Source organism: Falco cherrug, chromosome 2 (assembly GCF_023634085.1).
Source record: "Falco cherrug isolate bFalChe1 chromosome 2, bFalChe1.pri, whole genome shotgun sequence".
Taxonomy (NCBI): domain Eukaryota; kingdom Metazoa; phylum Chordata; class Aves; order Falconiformes; family Falconidae; genus Falco; species Falco cherrug.
This window is the reverse complement of record NC_073698.1, coordinates 32,314,519-32,336,248: the sequence shown is the minus strand read 5'-3', so window position 1 is coordinate 32,336,248 and position 21,730 is coordinate 32,314,519. Positions and strand designations below refer to the sequence as shown.

Below are 21,730 nucleotides of genomic sequence, written 5' to 3'. Positions count from 1 at the left end.
GGTAATACAGCAGCACAGAGTGACCCCACGGTAAGGTCATGCTGCTTGCCCTGGATCCTGTCTGTGGTCAGGAGAGGTCTCTGGGAGCTGGTTTTGGAACCTGGCACAAACTTACTCCATCATGCGCTACTTGGGGAAAAGTTCAGACATTCAGATCTGGGCTCAAAACACAGGCAGCAAAAGCCGAGGTGCAGTTCTGGGAGAGGAAATTTATTACATATTTTTACCTGTCCCACACAGCTCCTGACTGCCCTTTTGACGGCACTTTTTAAAGTTCATGTTTGCAAGCACCTGTTCAAGTAGGAAGCAAGGTTGGGAGTGGGGTGGAGAGTATCTATATCTGGGTATGTGGTGTTCAGTGATGACAAACATTTCAGTCTATACTTGAGAGAAGGTTTTAAAATTGAGACATACCAGAGCCAAGATGGATCAATGTAGTAGTATGAATAAAACCAGCCAGTCTCTGTCATCAAAAATTTAAAGTGACTATTATTATGCCTTACCACCTTTGATTCCTCACCTCAATGGCCACAGTCAACTAGAATCAACAAAGCAAAGCCTATATGAGCTCAGAGCAATGTTTGAACATACATCTCTTGCATTTACAGTGCAATACTTAATGTCAGTGTCATGGTATGTCTTTAGGTTTAATGTACACTAAAGAGGATCATCTGCTCTATAAATTCAGCTGTACCTTTTCTAGAAGCACCAAGCACTAGTGCACATGAAGTATTTTAACATTACCATGTACAGCCTAATATTTGAAGATGTGAGGTTAGACCTTCGGTTTAGGATCAGCAGTTGTTAGCATCCTGGCAAAAATCTGGGGGACGTATTTTGCTCTTGGTTTCATTCAAGACTTTTTGTCCCATTTTTGCCTCCAAAACTTATGCCCTGAGAGTTTTACAACATAATAATCGGCCTCTTACTACTGCCCTCTGAAATCAAAGCCCTGGCTTTCCAAGCAATTTCTCAGTACATTCCTCACAAGGCTAAGAGAGATCAGCTAAAACTTGGAGGCAAACCTAGATCCATTTAATGAGCCTATCATTCATTAACATTTACATTGCCATTTGTTTCAGTGCACTTGAAGCAAATAAAATAGGGGAAGTAAAGCAGAAAGACATCAATGTCAGTGAGAAGCTTTAGGGCCCGATACGATTGCTGCTAGTCAGCAAACAGCAAATACCTCCAAACCTGGCAAATGCACTCCAGGGTTGCTGAAACTGTTGGGAGATAGAGCACTGGATGGGAGGAAGAATGTTGTGGCCTGTCTGAACAATTGTTTTCCAGGGTGTATTTTGCAGTGGATTTAGAAGAATTAAGAAGAAAAAAAGCTCTTCAGCTGAGCTTTCTGGGTAAACTGACTTTGACCAAGAATGTTGTTTATGAAAATGCAAAAACGCTCTCACTGTTTCTAATGCAAAACAGAAAAAAAAAAAATATCTGTGGCACAGGCAGAACAGCTTTGATTGTAAGATTCCCTATTCTGATTCGTCCTGCTACAAGAAGTGCTGCACTTGTGCCAGTGTGCCGAGTAGTCTGTTCCTAATGCTGTCTTCCTGCAACACATAAAGGAAGTTTTGAAGGTCTGGCTGCTGCTGCAGCTCTGTCTGGTATCACAGTTGGTAGAGAGTCACAGCACAGCACCTGGCTGCTGCAGAGGCTACACTGGCTTAAGTAAATTCTTAGAACCATTTCTGGGCAGGTATCCAGAAACCAGCTAAGTTTAGAGAGCTTTTCAGACACAACTAATCTGATACTTGACACCCTTGAATTTAGGTGTGTTAACATTTATATCGAAAAGACCGGCACAGCTATGTGTTAACATGGTCAGATAAGATGGCAGCTTGGTTTGGGAGCTATATCCTTCTGCAGTGGTGATGCAGTCTGTTAAACTAAGACCTTTTTTGCTGATTAGAGACTTGCTGAGCTAATTGAATGAGCTCTGTTCAAATAAACCAGATGGAGCTGCAGGAGTCTGCACACGGCTGTGATTTTTCCCCACCTAATCTTTAACCACACCATTTAAATGCCTCTACGATGTGCCACATAGCACGGAGGGAGTAAGATCATCTATATTTTACACTTCATTGCTCACTCTCTGCACCTCTCCCATTCCTTTCAGATGCTGTACACCTATTGATCAAAAGCCATCTTCTGGGGTTCCCCTGCTTCTGGAACTGCTGCTGTACTCCAAGGTTTTAGAAACACAGAGCACCCTATTTATAATCTCCAAAATCAGTGTTACAACGGAGTCTGCAGTGACAATCAACATCAGAAAAACTGCTACCATCTGCATATTACTGAGAAGCATTTGAAAAAAAGTTCTGTAGCCTCTAAAATGACCACATTTTCATCCAAATGTGTTTACATCCATTATAGAAGCCTTTCAGGTAGGGACTGTAGTTTAAGATATAAAAATAGTAAGAACAGTGGATGTATGTGTTTTGGAACCGTACGAAATCCAGGTTGTGTCAGAACTACAAGAGCTGGGCTAGTTTCCCATAAAAATTTATAGATATTACAAACCCCTAAAGTTTAACTCCATCCAGGGGGAATTATATAATCTTTCCTAAGTCCTGGTCTCCAAGCAGCCTGAAGAATGGCCATGCTGGACTCTCCTAAGGTGTGACTGCAAAGTGCTGTGGCCTTCTAAGGTCCCTTAAGACCTCCTCCAGGAAATTCAACTCAACCTTCAGCCACTTTCCTTGGAACATTTTGGCTCTCAGACTGCTGAAGTTGTCAGAAGTAGCTTTCACCAGTAGCACTTTCCTCTGGAACAAGCTACCTAAATACCTTAATCCTCATGTCAGCTATTACAGAACTGGCAGACCATCTGTTTTCAAAAAAGCACTTATTCTTTTCACTTACAAAAAAAAAAAGCTTGTCATTTCATACAGTCTAGCACCAGTAAAAGCTTCTGTACAATTTATACATGCCTGTTTTCCTCATGTCTCTTGTCTCAGCCCCCATTTGCACTCTCTTCTCTTGTTCATCTATGTCACTCTTAATTGCTTTTTTGTCTCTCTTCTCCCTGTCTTCTCATTTAAAATGAAAAGCAATGAAATTTTTAGACTGGTTCTTTGATTCTACAGGACTGGATTCCCCATGGCCTTAGAGCTGAAACAAGGCCAACCCATCTCCTGCATGAATTAGGCTCTGCATTTTTAGCTTACTCTGGAAGTCCACCCGAAGTCCTTAGATGAGGTTTTATACATGGTCCATCTGGCAGCCTGCAAGCTGCAAGGTGGCTCTGCCTTGTTTGCAGTCTCTGCTCTCCGACCTTGAAGAAGGTCCAAAGAAGTTGTTAGTGCACTATGTGAAGTCTGGTGGTTAACACCACATCATGCTCATACTGCAAGCCAGACAGGAGGCCAGGGGTATTAGGATGTGTTGTTAAAGGCAGTATGCATACTGCAACCCCTAAAAAACTTTTTGCTGTGCCAGGTACTTGTGGCTAAATCCTGTGAGATGTTGAGTCATTCTAATATTCGATGCTTCCGAAAAGGCTGAACCCATTGCAAGCCATGCACTCCTGCTGCTACTGTTACATTGGTGCTGGTGCCAGTGTGAAGCCAGTTCAGTTCCATCAGCTGGTAAAAGCCTGGGTTTTGTATGTGTGCGTTCCATAAATGTAGTGAGTTGAACCTGCTCGCAAGTCAGATGAGAGCTATCACCAGTGTAAGCAACGGGCCACAGCTGTGTCTGGGAATGGGAGGGGGATGTGGGAAGGTAAGGGAATCGTGTTGGCAATCAGTGCTGCCATGTTGTAGAATACCCTTGTTGCAGCTGTGAGGCACATCACTGCGCTCACTGGTGCTGCCACCCAAGGTATGAGTGAGTCCAAAAGCTGGCATCTGCTGAAGCCTGCATAGGGAAGGATGACTATGGAAAATGGAGGGAGGTGATTGAACATGTCAGCTGTCACATTTTCCCAGAAGCCCAGGGTGTCTATCACTGCAGTCTGTGCCTGTTCAGCCCCTGGAAGACCACTGCTTTCCCACTCTGTCGGGCTTTGAAACCATAAGCCAGTGGAAATGTGAGCTCCTACTTGTGGCTGCTGCTTTGCAGCATCGGCAAGGAATCCCACTGCACACTAAAGTTCCTGAGCGACTTGTCCAAGGTGTGTTTTTTGCGACAGATGACTACCATAAGGACAAAATCCTACAGCTGTTCCCCTGTGCTGTGCAGGATAACCTGCCTTGCTCAAGGTTGACAATAATCAGCTCATCTTGGCCAAACACAGTGTTATTTCTGGGACCCTGGTGTTGTCGCGCTGTGAATCAGCAGGCCTGCAAAGCAAGAAAGTGCTTCAGAAAGCATCCTGTCTCTTCAAAACCTTCTGATTTCAAAAAAATTGTGATGGTACTTAAATGCTTCATTTTACAAAATTTTGTAAAGTACATTTTTTCAATTCAAAAAGAAGGAAATGGTATTCAAATGGTGATAGGAAAAGCTGGGTTACCCAAAGCCAGACCGTGGTAAACAGAAGAAAAGCTGGATTATTTCAGTAATGATTTAATACAAAGTATTCTATAGACAATATGGACAAATGATCAAAACTTGGGAATCAGGAAAGAGAATAGTCAGGCTCCTTTAAAAAGTAACAGCACTGAAATTTTGAAATTTTCCCCACATAGGCAGTCCTGTGTTTTGATCGACTTAAATCCTGTACTGTTAAGGGCATGGCTTTGGGGTCACCTGCTACCACATCTCACTGTCTGTTATCTTGTGTAAGTCATATGTCTGTTACCGCAGACCTACTTCAACTGCAACTCTTCTTTCACAGGATAGGCAAGTACAAATACGTACTGCCCTCAGCACATGCTTCCTCCTCCTTGGGTATAGAGTACTGCCAAGTAAGGGGTGTACTTAAAGTGGTAGAAAACATACTGTGTGGTAGAAAACATACTGTATGTACCGTGCTCTTTGGTGTTACACCAGCCTCTCTGTCCGTTCAACATTGAATCATCTCCTCTTTTGGAAAAGGTTAGGCCATATCTTATACCACGTGCTGCCTGGTTTTTAGTACAGCATACAAACATGTTTGCTTTTCTTTGTGTTGCTTCTACTAGCACCCAAATTGGCATAGTTTCTTCCAGCTGCTGCTTGTTTAGCTGCTGTGCCATGTTGGCCAAAAGCCTCTGTGAAGCAATTATGACTGATCTTTATTTGGCAAGCAGTCAGAGGACAACAATCTGCTTCCCAGATCACCTGTTGAGATTGGAAAATACTGTATAGCAGTGAAAAGCCTTCTGTAGCACCTTCCTACCTGAGAATCTTTAACAGCTTTTCATTTGCTTATTCAAACAACATCAAATCCAACACCGTGACATACATAGGAGTTATTATCTTTGTCGGGAGTCTCAGAAATGAAATGAAATCAATTTTCCAGGACCTGCTGGAAGATTGCAACACTTTCAGAAAATTTTGTCTGGATTGCAGGTTTACACTTACTAGAATTGCCTTGCTGGGAACTCATGTTGTGTGAATTTCTGGTCCACTCAAAGCTCGGAACTATTCTCAGTTCCTTCACCCCCTCAAAGCCCGGAACTGTCCTCTGTTCCTTCACCTTTACAGGTTAAAACCAAATAACACTGTCATTTTTTATCCCAAAACTAGCATACGATAAAGACCTTTAGCTCTTGCCAGTGCCGGAGTCCACTTCAGATTATAAAAAATTACTAACAACAAGGCCACAAAATAACATTTGCTGTTATTCCTGCTTTCATTTTCCTTTCTTCTTGAGCTCTGCACATCAGAGTCTGTTATTAAGTTAGAAACCGCAAGACGTGTTGTCGTTGTGTGCCTATATGACATACACTAGAAGCTGGAGCAAGAAATATCCCCAGTCAGTCTCATCTAGCACTGTTCATACCACTAGAAAGTCTGTTCTAATGTCTATTACAAGTAGTGGAGAACAGATAATTCCTTTCCTCTGTATGGCCACCTTTTAGTCTTGAAGACTATGTTATCCTTAACCTTTTTTTAAATAAACAAATCTACTTCTTTCAATCTTTCCTTGCAGCTCATCTTCTGTATCCCTAGCCTTTGTCTTGTAGCTCCTCTCTACAGCCCTCCTGAAATGCACACCATGGAGCTGGACGTGGTGCTCCAGCTGAGGCTTAGCCCCTGGCAAACACAATGGAAGGACTATTATATTTTTACACACCAATAACAGTGATGAGTGTTTATTTTTTCCAATGAAGTCATCTGCTGTATGACTGAGCATCAGATTAACTCCTTCTCAGACAGAAAGTCCAAACCCTGAAGACGAGAAGGCGGTGCCAGGGCAGGGAGTAGTTGACTCCCATGTGCCAGACTTGCTTTCATCATGCAGTCAAAGGGACATGAACAATTAAAATGAAGTATGCGACTAATAATTATGGAAGTTTCCAAGGGACAAAGGAAACTCTCCAGTGGTTACAACTAGTGACAAAATGACAAGGCAGTTTGAATAATGCCCATAACCATCTGGGTCACTTCACTAGCCATTCATTTAAGCAGTAGGACACTATACAAAACTGCCTCCACCACTGCAGAGACCAGAAAAGAAACGATTTTCCATTGTAAGTAGCAGTGAAAACAGTGAAACAACCATCAATGCACAAAAAGCAGGGCTCCCTGGTACAATTGTTTGAGGGTGGCCTGCTTTTGTTTAAAAAAGAATCATAAAAAATATGTGTGAGGAAACTCCAGAGCAGTAAGGTCAGGGAACTAATTAGTTAAACCTTAGTCCTTCACAGCCCAGCAGGAAAGAACTGGCTTTTGGACAAAACTGTTGAAAGACTGTGTAACCAGTAGCACACCAGTAGCACATGGATGGCTCAGAGACATGTGAAAAGATGCTGAGCACTAAAGTCAACTGCTGATATGGCACTGATGTCAGGCTCAAGGCAGCTTGCCAAGCATAGTCTGTTGACTGTTGATAAAAGCCTTATTATCTCATAGTATGAATTGGCTTGAGAATACAAGAAAAGAGGTTACTCAGAAGACCCATCCAGAAGTCACTAAAAGTAAAGAGAAGTTAGCCTGAATTCCCCTGTATTCAGAAGTATGTGGTTGAGTACTAACAGGTACTTTAGAAACATTATCAGGTGCAAGCTGTAATGAGCAAGCAGGAACCGGTTTGCATCAGAGATAATGAAAACCAGCTGCCTGCTGAAGGAACTGGCCAAACTCCAGGAACAACTTCAGGTCAAACTGGAACTAAAGTCCTCCTTAAAAGGGGACAGAAAGTTGGGAAGCTGGGAAACAGAAGTGGCTGTCCTGCAAAATCACTCTGCATTAGAGCCAGTTCAAATGATTTCTGTGCAAAAAGAAAGGATCTGTTCAAAGTTTATCTCAAATAAGATCGTCTCGATTGTAGATATAAAACTTGGAAAGTACTAGACAGTTACTAGGAGTTTCAGGATGGGGTCTGAACATGAGTACCAATTCTGAGGTGTGAGTTTGCACCTGCCTTTGGAGAGGCCCATATGCACAGACAACTTTGCAACACTGCAATTGGAGCATGGGCTCTGTGGGCTGCCCATGCTGTAGCAATCGAAGTCTAAAATTTCTGGGAGGTCTGTGATGGACTTGGATGGTTGTAGAGAACTATTTTCTTTGTATGAAGCATTTTCAGCACACTGGGACCCAAGCTTTAAATCCCTTTTGTTTGAGACATTCATGTACGGCTACAGCCAGCTTCTTAGCAAAAGCTGAACAGGCATCATTCCCTTTCTCCACCAGCCATTAAGCTTAAATAAAAGTTTCTCAGCTGCCAACTTTGCCCTGAGATTAGCGAGGGGAGCAATACCACAGGGTGTTTTGACCTTTCAAGGGTAAGGTATGACCACCCACATGCCACAAGGCAGCAGAGTGACAGCAGCACTGGAGTTGCACCACAGGGGTAGATCCTACAAGCAGGTCTGGCAGCTCTTCAGTCAGAAAGGGAAAGCACTGAGGTGCCAAAACAGGCTGCCTTTAGGGGCAGAGAAAGAGCTAGTTTCAACTATTTCACAGTGATTCCTCCACTCTGAGCCAAGAGAACAGAGTAGTTCTGGGTCTTGTCCAGTCTTCGTGGACTGGTCACCGCCACCAGTACAGCAGCTGGGACCAGCCCTTTTGGATAGCCCCTGCGTTCCTCCTCTAGCCAGGCAGTGTCATGGTGGCCACAGCTGATGTCCCATACACAGCGCACAGTGATCCTTCTGGAAGAGGATCAGATACACATTCACAAAGCGATGCAAAGCTTACATCCTGAGGGCGTAATTTCAGTGTTGATAAAGCAAAGAAACACATGGAATTGCACAAAGCTCAAAAGAAAAAAAAAATCACCCATGGAAGTGTTTTATCCAAAATTTTCAACGGGGTATTTTAAAGAGCAAAGTAGCTATTTAAAACCACGCTGCCCTTTCCTGTTCCCCCACTGAGCGGTAACCCAGGGCTGCTGTAGCACTTTGAGGAAGCTTGACCCCAGGGTGCTGTGGTGTCGCCAGGGAGCACAGGCCACACGGCTGCAAACCGAGCACCAAACCCCTGTCGTTACAGTTAACGAAGGGGAAAAACCCTGAGGGGTGAGCGACCTGTTCATTAACCGAGGGGCACTGAAACACCTCATGTACCTGTTCCAGTCTCCTGGGGTAGCACTGCTACTGGAAAATACCACTATGCCCCGCCAGCTACGAGTCCACCAAGGCCAGCATCAAAGGCAGACTCCTGACTGGAAAAAACAAGGCAGCTCAGTTCCATTCATCCATCCACCCCCCAATTTGTTACAAGCCAGCTCGCTATGCTATATATACCCACCCACCCCGTTATCAAACCTACACCGGGGCCCTTTAAATCAGCCGGCCCGGCCCCTCAGGCGAGCCCGCCCTCGGAGCGGGGGAACGGGCCGGGCTTTATAACCGGCGGGGCAGGGGCGGGTGGTGACTGGCACGGGTGGAGGCGGGAGGCCTCGGTGGTGAGTGGGGAGGCGGCAGCTGTTGCTGGCCCCTGAGGCCGGGGGTGGGCGCGAAGGTGAGGGGCCCGCCAGCTGTTTCTGTGCGAGCTTTGCCGAGCGGTGTCCCCGGAGGGCGATGGGGGGGCCGCTGGCTTTGCTCGGCGCCCTCCACCCCCGAGCGAGGGCGCGCCGCTTCCTTCCCTCCGGTGCTCTCCCTTCGTGGTGCCGCTCGTCTCACGGCGGGGCCGGAGGGAGCCGTTCTGCGTTGTGTGGGAGGGAGCGAGCTGGCCCGTGCGGGCGTTGCTGCCTCCCTTTGTTCCTTACCCGGCGTTACCGTGTCCCCCTCGCCCCGGCCGCTTACGCAGTGGCGCACCCCTTCTTGTGGGACAGCTGGCGTTTGGCGAGAACGTGTAGCTTTAGCACAGGTTTCTTTTCTTTCTTCCTGATGATGCTTCACTGCTTGACTACAAAGTCTGGGCTGTGCGTCTGGTACAGTCTGTGCAGTGAGAAAGTATTGCTTGTGTAACTATGTGTGCTTATAGTACAGGTGGTAACTTTTTGAGACTAGTAACTCCTTTAGCATAAGCCGCCTGTAACATTGAAGGGCTAAATCAATTTTAAATAGCTAAAACTACTGTAAGCTGGAGTATACTGTGTGATTGGTATGCTAAGAATAGATAGTTAGTTCAATATGTGACTTAAATATTTAGATATTGCCCTGTTTGAGAACAGACTTTAAGTGATGCATTCTTTTATGGAACCTGGGCTTCTGATTTTATTCCAGTCACACTGCCAATAAAAGCAACCAGACTTTCTTCTGCAGAGAGTGTGTGGATGAATCTCTGTATTAACTTAATGCAGTGTCCTTCAGGGGTGGTATCACCTCTGCCACCTTACTGTTGTAATGGAACAACAATGTATATTTGACAAGGACAACTTCTTTCCAGTACAGCTGGAGCCCTCAGTTTACTCCCTAATGAGGGCTGGACTCCCTTTTTAAGTAGTTTGCCACTCACTCACCTGGTAGAGAATTCTCCTAAGGAGATGCTTACTGTTTTTATTAGTATACAGAAGAAATTCTGAAACCAACCAAGAATTCAGAAAATGAGACAGTTGAGGTGAAAGGGCAACATTGCTTGCTGATATGTTTTTTGGATTTTTTCTTAAGATAAGCTCTGCTTTAACTTCTTCCTATAAGTATGGAAAGCTAGAAGGAGGGATGCAGAGTGTAAGTGGAAAGACTTGTATGGCTACTTTGGCCTACATGGCAGGAGAGGAGACTGGTCAGCCTTTTAGAGGTAGAAGCCTTGACAGTGCTATGTAAGGCTTTCTCACCTTGGGTTATGTCAAAGGAAGAGCGTGCTGTAAAACTTCTGCGTTAGGGTATTCTACACATACGTTGAAACTTCAGCTAATATTAGTAAATCTGTGTGCAGTTTGGAAACTTTGGCTCTGCAGTGCTTGCATAATTCTATGTTATGTCAATGCTCCAGAATTGCGCAGAAAAACTGAGTAGCCTTCATTGCCTAGATAGAATGAAATACAAACCAGGAAAAAGACAGATATATACTAGTTCTGTCAGTCTTATGATATTTGTGATAAGTGAAAATGTGTTTTAATGTGTTGAGTGGAAAAAAGTTGACTGTTTTCAGTTTGACGAGTTTCTCAAAAGCAAAGTTTATGTGTGTGGCTGATAGAGGGGAAACTGAGCTTGGCTTTGTCCTTGTTAATTAAATGATCTGCCATTAATCATGGCTGGACAGGAATATGAGGAATGTGGAGCTGGAAGTGACCTCTGTCTGGCACCTATGTGGCTCTGCTGCTTTTGTATTGAAAAGCTTGCATAGTCTATGCCTGTGGCTCCTGACCTCTGTTCTGCATTCTTGGCAGTTGGTAGGTGCCCTTACTTGCCTTTTCTTTGGGTTTGTACATCAGTGGTGTTCTTCGCAGCGGCCTAAAGAGTCAGATGGGTTTCTGTGCACTTGGTTGTAGAGTATTTGAAATGGTGTGCTTTGAGCTCCTGTGGGTTTTTTATTGTATTGGCAGAAGACTGAAGACCCATGTAACTAACTCTTCATGAAGTAAAGATGACAAAAGGAAAACTAGGGCTGCAGTAACTAAACTATTCAGGCATGCTTACTGTCTGCAATGTCTGTTGATTTCCTTTGGATGCTGGATTATTGACACTTCTTTGGCCACTTCCTCCGGAATGTTAAATTTTACAAAAGGTGGTAGTAAGCAGCTGGTGTATTTGCAGTATTTTCCAGCTGGCCAGTACAGGTGAATAAACAAAGTAACAGGGAAGGTAGGTGCCAAGGGAAATTGTTTCAAGTACAGTTATGCCACAAAATTGGCAAAAGATAACTGTAGAACCCAATGTTTAGGAAGATTTAGAAAATGGGTAATGGGAGGTGTTTATATTATGAGGAAGGGAAAAAAATAAACAGTGGAGAGACCTGCTTGGTTTTGGGAAAGGCAATATTGTATCTGCAGGACTAGTCTGGTTTTGCTGTTCTTACTCTTTTTGCAAGATAATTGGAATATTTTAGTTTCTCGCAGAGCATATGCCATAGTTAAGCATGATTTGTGGTCACTTTGTGAAATTAATTAAATTGACTTTAAGCTAAAGCAGCCTTTTTTACTGTAAAAGGCCTTATGTACCCGATTACACTGTTTTCCTGCTTGTGAACATTATATGAATAATGTGAACACTGGTAGCAGAAATAGGCCTTAATGGAAACAAAATGTGGTATGCACCTCTATCTTCTGTCCAGGTGTACCAGCTCAGGTCATGTTAATGTTGATGTGAGGAAGAAGGAAGAGAAATTTGGTAATGACTGTTCTAAAGTTCCATTTGATCGCAGGACATAGTCAAACTATTTCAGCTTGGTAAGAATCCTTGGAATTTTTCACTGCAGTGCTCCTTAAGATCACGTCTGGGAGACAAACTGCTTCAGCCTTTCATGGTGAGGATAGTGGTGGGCCAAATAAATCTGAGACACTGATTTGAACCCAGATGCCTTTCTGCAGTATTACTGACTTTCTTTTGATTATAGAAGGTGTATTAATGTTTTTACGCTTAGTATGTTTGGAAGATCCATCTTAAATGGGCAAGGCACAAAGTTTTATTAAATGTTAGCATATGTATTTATATAACAGATATAATTATAGAAGCATTAAATGGTGTTATTTCACAGAAAGAAGAATCAATGTCAGCGCTAAACTGGAAGCCCTTTATCTATGGAGGTTTAGCATCAATCACTGCAGAATGTGGTAAGGTTTGCATGATTTTTTTTACTCTAGTCCCTTTTAAAACAAGCTTGGTTCCATGCCATCAATTAAACAGTAGTATACGATGGTCTGCAGCATAGGAGGCTTTTTCTTTAATGTTGTCTGAGGGGCTCCTCAGAACTTTGTTATAATGTCAGAACACTTCAGTCTGTCAAATTTGATCCCTTGTGAAACTTCTTTTTATACAAACCTCATATTATATGGTGTTTGATCTGTTCCTAGGCAGTGGTCATAAGTATACACAACTTTTCTTTTCCTAGAGTAGAGAAGTTGAGCTCTTGTAAAATTTTTCTCTTGGCTTTTCTGAGTAGCTATGTTGCAATTTAAATTCTTTCTTGAATGTGAGCAGCTGATTAGATTTGAACACTTCAGTTAGTGAGCAACGTAGAATAATTGCTGTAGTGAGACAGTGCATCTGATTCTTTAGTGCCTACTTTAGACAAACCTAAAATATAAACATTCTTTTAAAGTCTTATCTGAAATGCATGTACATGAAAATAAAGGAAATTTGGATATTCACAGTAGCAGAACATAGCCTGACATATAAAATTAAACCTAAAAAACCACTTTAAAAAGCATAATTAGGTGTAAGTTTTCTACTACTGTTTTGTTTTCCTTTTCTGCCTTCTCTGATGAATCTTGTTCGAACTTGATTGTGAAACTACTGTTATTTGACTTGACTGAATGGTGCCAGTAATGCCAAAAGCTTCATGAGGAAGACAAACAATAATAAAAGCCTTGCTTGTGTGGTGAACCTCATAGAACAGATGTAGTTAATTCTGACTCCTATTAGTATTTACATGAGTACTGAATGTTGAAGTGGTCCCTTTTCTAAAGATATGCTGTGGAGGAATATGCTTTCTAAACACTTTCATAAATGGAGCTTGGAGAGCATGAGTTTGACATAGCAGTAGGCCACAGGAAAGCAGTAACAGAAATGGGTACTGCTGCTATTTCTTTTGTAGATTCTAAGCTAGAATCTGTATAGCTTGTCCTATGGAATTTTTCTTTGCCTTCAATGAAGTGATCTTCAAAAATGCTGGTAGAATACACATGCGAACTCTGTACTTGATTGTGATTTCAGAGTCTTGTTCACTGTGGCTGTTTAAGGCCAGGCAATACCATGTTGCCTGAAAACATAGTGAATGCAAAATGTAAACATAGGAAGTAGGTAAGGCCTCTGACAAGCTTTTAGAAGAAACAAGGTGACATAAAAGAAACCACTTATTTAAAAGAAAGTCTTGGTAAGAGACTTTTTTTTTTCCATGGGAGAATTTTTGTGTTCTGGTATATAACAGTGGTTGTTGTTTCTTACATAATGTTCTTTGTTGCCTTTGGTTAGGTAGGTACTTGATTCATTTTCTCTCTGATTTTTTTTCTTTAAGGGACTTTCCCTATTGATCTGACCAAAACACGTCTCCAGGTTCAAGGTCAAGTTAATGATGCCAAATACAGAGAGATTCGTTACCGTGGAATGGTACATGCACTAGTCAGAATATGCAGAGAAGAAGGACTGAAAGCCTTATACTCTGGGTAAAATTAATTGACTTGCAGTAATGGTTTATGAACAGTCTGTTAAGTATAAGTCCATAGTGTGTGAATTCTTCGGTTTCAGAATTACAAGGTATTTGGTTAGTGTCAGTCTGGAATTTGAAAGCCCAAGCTTAGATTGCTTCAGTCTTTGTACTCTGCAATAGCATTTCATGTTTAAAGAGAACAACCTCAAACAACCAAAGCTACTTGGAAAAAAAGCTAAGCATAAAGTTACTCTGTATAATGCTGTTATGGTTGTTCCATCTCAGAAGAAAAATAAATTAACCTTTATGTATAAATGGGCACTGTTGAAGGTGTCTGTGCCCATGGCAGGGGGGTTGGAGCTAGATGGTCTTTAAGGTGCCTTCCAAACCAAGCCATTCCATGATTCTGTGTTTTCTTTAAAAATGCAAGATGGTGGGGGAAAAGATGTAATCTGCATTTGCATGTTTCAGACATGCTTACCAGCACAAGTCAAGGCATGTTTTAATAGTAATCCTTCCACAGTTCATTCATGTTATTGCAGGCTTTGTTTAAAAAACAAAACAAAAAACCACCACCAACAACCCCCCCAACCTTGTTTTGTTTATAGTGAGTTTAAATTGTTGATTTAGATGAACAAACCTTTCTCTGGTAGATAGCTTGTGTTCAGTCTCTCCTGCTCTAAAATATTTTCTGACCAGTCTTTTGCTATTTTGAACATAAATATTATCACTTTTTTTACAGGATTGCACCTGCAATGCTACGACAAGCTTCATATGGAACTATAAAAATAGGCACTTACCAGAGCTTAAAAAGAATGTTTGTTGAAAGTCCAGAAGGTGAGTTTCCAGTTTAGTTGAGGACTGCTTTGCTTGAAGCTGGCTTTTTCCATTTGGTATCTTGCTGTAGCAGTTAAAAGTCTGCTGAAACAAAGTGAGTCAGCACTCTCTCTGGTTAGAGGATGAGTGGCATCATCCTGCCCTGATGCATCCTAAGCTTTGTAAATCTTCAGCTAAACTTTTTTTTTCTTTGTTTATGTAATAGATGAAACCCTGGTGATAAATGTTCTATGTGGCATTCTTTCGGGGGTAATCTCATCATCTATTGCCAATCCTACAGATGTCTTGAAGGTAATGATGTGTTTGTATAGAGTTTGTCCTTAGTTTTTGTCCTCTCATTGAGGAAATGCAGAATATTCTGATGAATATGGGATTTGTTTTGTAATTGTATTTATTCTCATCTCTTAACTTCTAAAAATCAGTAATGCTCTAAATTCTTGGAACCTCCTTCTGGTCCATACTAATTATTTTGAAGTATGCACCAGGAAACTGATGGCTGAGGGGGTAGTTGGATTTGTGTAACTTTTTTTGGGGGGAGGATAGGGGGAGAATAATGTAAGATCAACTTTCATGCTGTAGAATTTGTGTGGAAGTGACACTGCATATATAATCTATAGTTCTTGGTAACACTGTTAACTAGGTGTTTCTTGAGCTCAAAATAGGTGAAGAGAATTCGGAGGCAAGAGTTTCAGTGACTGCTACTTGTACTGTAGGATTCTTTAATCCTGTAGAGAGGCTTTGGAGTCCAGTGTCCCATGGAGACAAGTGTTCCAGCATCAGCCATTTAAAGTGAATTAGTGAAATGATCAGCTCTCTAAGAATGTTAGCTTAATGATAGCCATTAAACTCTTTTCCAGTTGCTTGAAAGGGCTGATGGTATTTAACTTGCAGAACTGTAGCATGTGACTTGTGTGGCTGCCTCTAATGAAAAATTCAAGCCAACACTTCCTGTTCTTCTAAAGCTACTAAAAACTTAGTCCTTCATACAGCTAGTATGGTTATGTAGAGACATTTCAAACAAAGCTTGTATTTCAGTTGTGACTTCAAGTAGTTATTTCCCAAAATTATATCTGTGTACTAACTTGCTTGTCACCAAACTTGTATTTGGTAGTTACCATGGCAGGTTCCCAAGGACACTTTTAGAAATCCATGAGGTCAAAGATCATGATCCTTACTAGCTGGAATCTTAATCTTTTTAACCTTTCATTTTAACGTGTTCCTCTGAGAACACTGTAAAGGACATCCTGCAGAAGCTGTCTGTCAGTCTAAGTGGAATAGTGCACAAATACAGAAATAGAAGTGACTTAATGCATCTAAAAACTACACCAATGTACTTGTTTAAAATTAGCAGCTGCATTTGGATAGTTAAGGCAAAAGACTGCATCATGGTTATGATACTGTTGGCTATGAATTTGTATTCAATGACAAATTGACTTTACGACTTAAGATTGTAAATTAAAATGTTAATGAAACTGTATTGAACTGTTATGTATGTTTGAAAAGTATTTATATTCTATCTTCAAATGAATCTCAGATCAGAATGCAAGCCCAAGGTAGTGTGATTCAAGGAGGAATGATGGGCAACTTCATACAGATCTACCAAAAGGAAGGCACTAAAGGATTATGGAAGGCAAGTTTTTTTTTAACTGTATCCTGCACTTTAAATACACCTTCTTGCTCAACTAAATTTCAGGTACTAATACAGTATTCTCTGCTAAAATATGGAGAAGCTAATATGTATGTAGTTTGTCATGACTACTTCACTGCTGGTGTCTTGACGCATTTTGGCAGAGGGTTACTGCCAGTCTTGTGTTCAAGGATTAGCTACTTCTTAAAAAAGGGGAGAGATAAATGGAGACTTAAATTAGGGTGACTGGCTTTAAGGCTAGTTCAACAACCCTTTGCAAGACATGTCTCAATCTATACACTCTGCTCTTTTTAAAACATATAATAAAGAATATTTACAAGTAAAGGTAGTAATGAACATCCACTGTAGCTCATGAATTCTTGTACTCAGTCTTGTAAGTTGTCTCTTATGCCAGTTAAACAGTGACTGTATGATTGAAGACCCAAAATGGACAATTGTTCTGAAACGGCTGGAAAGTAGAAATATTTTTCTATTAGTGTGCTTTCCTCTGCAAAGTTTCTCCACCTCCATTTTTCTGTTAATCTTCCTTACTTTGTTGGTTTTCCAGTTAGTGGCAAGGGGAGCCAGTATCACCTGGTTGTTGAGGTCTTAGCCTGACTGTTAATGTAAGAATTCAGGTGTTAAGCACAGATGGAGTTGCACAAAGGAACTGAAACTGCCATTCAGTGTGGGAAAGTTATTTGTCTATTAATTTGAATTTGCATTTTTGAAGCACATACATCTAAGACGTATACTTAGATGTACCTTAATTGAACTCTGTGTTCTTAACACATTCATAGTGTATTGCTTTGTACTAGAAAAGCTAGGTGTTTCTCATGGTGCACAAAGGTTAATTTTAAACTTTATATTTTCTTTTGCCAGGGAGTATCATTGACAGCACAGAGAGCTGCTGTTGTTGTTGGAGTGGAACTGCCAGTGTATGACCTTACCAAGAAGCACATAATTATGTCTGGATTCATGGGAGATACAGTATATACTCACTTCCTGTAAGCTTGTATAACTGACTGTTAACCTAGATTATCGTTGGTTAGTTCTCATTATAGGGCATAAATCTCTTGATTTTTGTTATCAATCCAGATGTAAATATACTTCTGGTGTGTTTGTACTTCTTAATGCAATAGCATCTCAAATGGTAGCACATAGCATGGAAGCTAATTTTATTTAGGATTTGGATTTAGCTTTCTTCTGAATATGGATTTTTTGTGAATGGTCTGAATATTTCAGCTGTGCAAACAGAGGTTAGAGGAAAGTTACAATCAAGTATTTGCTGTTCTGAGAGGCACAAACATCTGTTCAAGTATACAGAAACTGCGTATAAGGGCTGTATATCAAACCTTCAAAATGATGCTTTATAGTAAATGAAAAGGAATTTTTCACACTTATTAGCTAATGTAATTTTTAATTAAATGTATTAAGCACTCATTAATTACTGCATGTTTTCTGGAGAGGGGGAATTCTTGTGCATCTTTAAATGTGGTAGGTCAAATTTCATTAAACCTTTCTTTTGTTAGCTCAAGTTTTACTTGTGGGTTAGCTGGAGCCCTTGCATCCAACCCAATTGATGTTGTAAGAACACGCATGATGAATCAGGGAAGCCAACAACATGGGGGACGCTCCAACTACAAGGGTACTCTGGATTGCTTGTTACAAGTAAGTAGTTCATGTATCAACATAAGTAGAAACTGATGCCATCAAGCAATGATTTTGGTGTCAAACTTGACATTGTTCTAAGTTTCCCTAGAAATTAACCCAAGTAATTTAATTTCCTTTTTTGCCATAATGTTCAAAAGGACTATATTGCCAATAAGGCACTTGATATGAAAAGTATGTACGATTTTGACAGGCAGGAAGAAAGTTAGTGTATACTGCAGGCACTTAATACTTTTTGGTGCTTGGATAAGGAGACAAAGTCTCTCAGCAGCACTGTCTCAACTTTATATGATGTTAGGATATTGATAGGAAATGATTATTTTGTAGATCAGTTCTTGAAGAACAACATCTTGTGGGGCAGATGGCTTTCTCTATTGCATATTGTGTAATGGAAGGCCTAGTATAGCCAAAGGCAATGTCAGTCTCTTGATTGTGATTATTTTTGCTTGGTTTCTTAAATCCCTAAATTGGGTATGAGGTGTGAGCATGGTGGCCTTTTACATGGAGAAGGGTGGATAGGAAGCTATTGGTATCCAACTGTTGACTGAACAGTCAGTCATGTATAACAGTCCAAGTTATGCTGTCCAGTGTAATTTTGTGGAGTCCATAAAGCAAACTGAAAAATTTCAGGGGGTGTCTAATGTGAGCTGCAGCTTTACATGCAGCACTCTGCAGGGTTGGTTGAGGTTTTTTTTGGGGGGGGTGAGGTAGAGGGGGAAGACAAGTCCAGGAATGCAATTTGAATGAATCTGGGTTGGGTACTGAATGACAGACTGCAGCTTTTTCTGCCAGGTAAAGCTGCAGGCATTACTAATCTTGGCTTTATCTAGTGAAATGTTTTTGTCCCATTGTACAAGGTTTAAATCAGGGTTACAGCACTAAGCTATCACCTTGTCTGGTACAGAATCTTGTTACTGAGATGCTGTCTAGATTTCTCAGAACTACATAAATGCGTTCTTGCTATTGCTTTTTTCCAGACATGGAAGAATGAAGGCTTTTTTGCTCTGTATAAAGGGTTTTGGCCAAACTGGTTAAGACTTGGTCCTTGGAATATCATTGTATCCTTTTCAAAGGTGTGCAAAACTATTAACCTAGCCATACAATAGCAGGTATTAACAGTTTCACAGAATGCTCAGTGTGGAAAGTGTCATGTCAGCGCAAATATTTGCTTTTATATGAATAGAAAATTGTGTAGTTGACAACTTTTCTTAGTCAATTGCTGCTGGTCAGATTGAATTTGTGATTCACACAGAGTGAATATTAAGAGTGTGATCTTGCAAAACATTTTTCTATTCCTCCAGTTTCATACCTGGCCATTTCATTAGTTTGGAGCCCAGTATTAAATAAACAGACCAGATGAGTTAAGAATGGGGGCTGCTGCCAGAACTGGGGGAATTGCTGGTGGTTAGCCATGAAATCTTGTTGTTTATCTTATTCTGACACAATTTTTCTTTCAAGAGCCAGCTGATCAGAGCCCTGGGAGTTGTGTTGGCAGTAATGTTTTTTTTTTTACCATGAGCAAACCTGCTTTAGCCCACTAAAGCTAAGTGAGTAAAGAGAATCTAAGGGCTTTTGTAGGGCTTTTTTCTGCGGCCTCAGTCCTGTGTTTCAGATCCTGAGGAATAGGGATGGGAAAGTAATTGGCATCACTAGCCTTAAAGCAAGCTTCATTGTTCTGTGTAGTACTGCATAACAAAAATGGCCAGCCAGCAGCATTGCATAGGAGGGAACAAAGAGTGGAACAAAGTTTCACACAGGTGCAACTGTCATTTAGTAGGAAAGTGACCATTTTGCACTCTGAACAGGAAATGGTTTTCCTTAATCACATATTCCAGTTCTTTCTGACATATGAACAGCTGAAGAAACTAGACTTCTGACATGCTGAATTCTGTTAATGTACTGTTTCAGTTTAACCTGTAAGTTGTCTTGGGTATTTGCTCTTTGTCTGACATGCTGGCCAAGGGCACTACAAGACTGTTGTGGATGAGAACCTGGAAGTGATTTTTGAGGCAGACTGGCTTCTGTAACAATGGCTTGATCGTGTGATTCAGGTGGAATACCTTCTGTCAACTCTCTTAAGTCTTCTTCAATATGAAGATCTGTAATGCAACTTTATGCTGTTGATACTCCAATGCACAGTGTTCTTACTAGAGGCAAAGAATGATCTTACTGTAAAGGAAGATAAAGGAGGATACCAATGAGCTGGGCTTTTCCTGTTTTCAGAACTGTATACAATTTGACTATAATAGTTCATAGTTTCTAATTAACACATCTTTGCAGCAGGTACTTTGCTGAACTGCAAGCCTGCAGTACCAATTCTGGTTTTAGAGCTTTCCTATGTTTTCAGTCCTTAGATGCCTGCATAACTTTCTGGGAAAAACTCCGCTTCATTTGAAAGTGCGGTTGCTACAGTTGACATCAGCTTTCTACAAACTATGCAAAACTGACCTGTTCCGTCCCCCCCTGTATCATTCTTGATTTTTGGCATAAGTCATTCTTCAACATACCCATCTGTAAATTGCAAGTACGAGTGAAGATCCAACAAATCCATGTTCATTTGCCTGTCTTGCAGAGAAACAACTTTCCATGCTTCTTCCGTTGTTGGGAAGAACTACTTGTAATGGTTTACTGGCTGTTACGTAGCATCTGAAAGATGCACGTTTTAAACTGAGTGGTTCAGGCTGTGTCATGTAGGTGCCTCTGTGAAAAGAACCAAATCCCTCCAAAGCTAGGTCTACTTGTTTTGAAACTAAACCAGGTTTGGGTGTCTCTTTAAACAAGGAAACTTGAACTGCTGAGCACTTCCATAGAGCAAAAGGGCCCAAGTTGCTGTTACATGCAATCAAACACTTTATGTATGTCAGCCACAGCTTTCTTGAAGTATTACCTCTTGGCTTCAATGTACATCAGAGATTCAGGGCCATTAACTAAGCAGTTACATCAAGGTTCTTATTGAATACTGCTATTGAATTCCAGGAAGGGAAATGTGAGATGCAGGTCACATGATGGTCTTTCTGCATTTACAGAGGGTAGCAAAGCAGGATGTGTAGCTTTAGACTTTTGTGGCATTGTGTTAATTGCTTAAACATTTTTGGTTAATCATACATTCCGCTTAAAGAAATTTCATTGCGATTTCAGAATTACTATAATCACTTAAAATTACTAATTTTGAATTCACAAATGGATTTTGAAATGCACAAGGCACTTTCTTTCCTAAGCATACCCATATACATAGAAAAACATTGTACCTTATGTGCAGTGTTTTCCTTATAGCTGTTTCTATGCTTTAATAGAAATATTTGTAAATATTTTTATATGCTATGTAAACTAAGTCTATGTTTTACATATTCAAGCTTATTAAAAGTTTTAAAAGCATTATGTAGTGACCCTGACTTTGAGTTTTGAAGTTTCAAGTGGGCAGGGGTGCATTTTCAAGGTGATTAACAAGGGAAAGCTGTTGCTGGCATTGAACTGCATGAAGTTGGTTATTTAGCCAAGGCAGTCTAAAGTTGCTGTAGTTAACAGCTATGTTCCTGTAACTTACTGGCTCTGGATAACATACACAACATGTTTTCACTGTTCTTTGGCATATTTTAAACTGCAAAACTATTTCCCATTCTTAGGGAAGCTGCTTGGTCTGCAACAGGTCAATCAGCTTAGTTTTGTGTAGCAGTGAAATACGCTTATTAATGTGTAACCTGAGTGGATTTCTGGGGTTCATATGTGGTAGCACAAGTCTGGTGGGTGCAGTGCTGAGGGGAGGAGAGATCTGCCAGTCTGGAGTAAGGAGGTGGGGGTGCTCTGCCTGGGTACCCTGGGGAAGCTGGAAAGGGGGTGGGTGTACAAGAGGGGCTG

General features: G+C 41.1%; 1 protein-coding gene and 1 long non-coding RNA gene across 4 annotated transcripts in view; one reads left to right on the top strand and one right to left on the bottom strand.

The window, feature by feature from the left end:
* The window catches only part of LOC106631612 (uncharacterized), a 30,066-nt gene that overhangs the window by 7,481 nt on the left and 855 nt on the right, over positions 1-21,730 (bottom strand). Inside the window, exons 2-3 of the long non-coding RNA XR_008730825.1 lie at positions 19,936-20,044; positions 14,541-14,658 (exon numbers count right to left, since the gene is read on the bottom strand). This is a non-coding gene — a long non-coding RNA (uncharacterized LOC106631612). The remainder of the gene's footprint in view (positions 1-14,540; positions 14,659-19,935; positions 20,045-21,730) is intronic.
* On the top strand, positions 8,836-20,578 carry SLC25A30 (solute carrier family 25 member 30). Of its 3 annotated transcripts, none has more exons than XM_055701590.1 (10): positions 8,836-8,953; positions 12,130-12,205; positions 13,609-13,756; positions 14,483-14,577; positions 14,783-14,868; positions 16,112-16,207; positions 17,087-17,211; positions 17,737-17,875; positions 18,853-18,933; positions 19,711-20,578. In XM_055701590.1, exons 2-10 carry the CDS (start codon positions 12,142-12,144, stop codon positions 19,750-19,752), a joined length of 876 nt encoding a protein of 291 aa, XP_055557565.1. In that variant the 5' UTR covers positions 8,836-8,953; positions 12,130-12,141; the 3' UTR covers positions 19,753-20,578. The 3 variants fall into 3 exon arrangements, with proteins under 3 accessions (XP_055557565.1, XP_055557564.1, XP_055557563.1); XM_055701589.1 differs by having other exon boundaries at positions 8,883-8,953; positions 16,112-16,211; positions 17,091-17,211; XM_055701588.1 differs by lacking the exon at positions 8,836-8,953 and adding an exon at positions 8,985-9,009.

Excerpts from the sequence above, each read along its gene's own strand:
- SLC25A30 (XM_055701590.1), top strand. The coding sequence starts at position 12,142 with ATGTCAGCGCTAAACTGGAAGCCCTTTATCTATGGAGGTTTAGCATCA. Across the intron at positions 12,206-13,608 it reads ATCAATCACTGCAGAATGTG|GGACTTTCCCTATTGATCTG; the intron begins GTAAGGTTTGCA and ends TTTTTCTTTAAG. Across the intron at positions 14,578-14,782 it reads GTTTGTTGAAAGTCCAGAAG|ATGAAACCCTGGTGATAAAT; the intron begins GTGAGTTTCCAG and ends TTTATGTAATAG.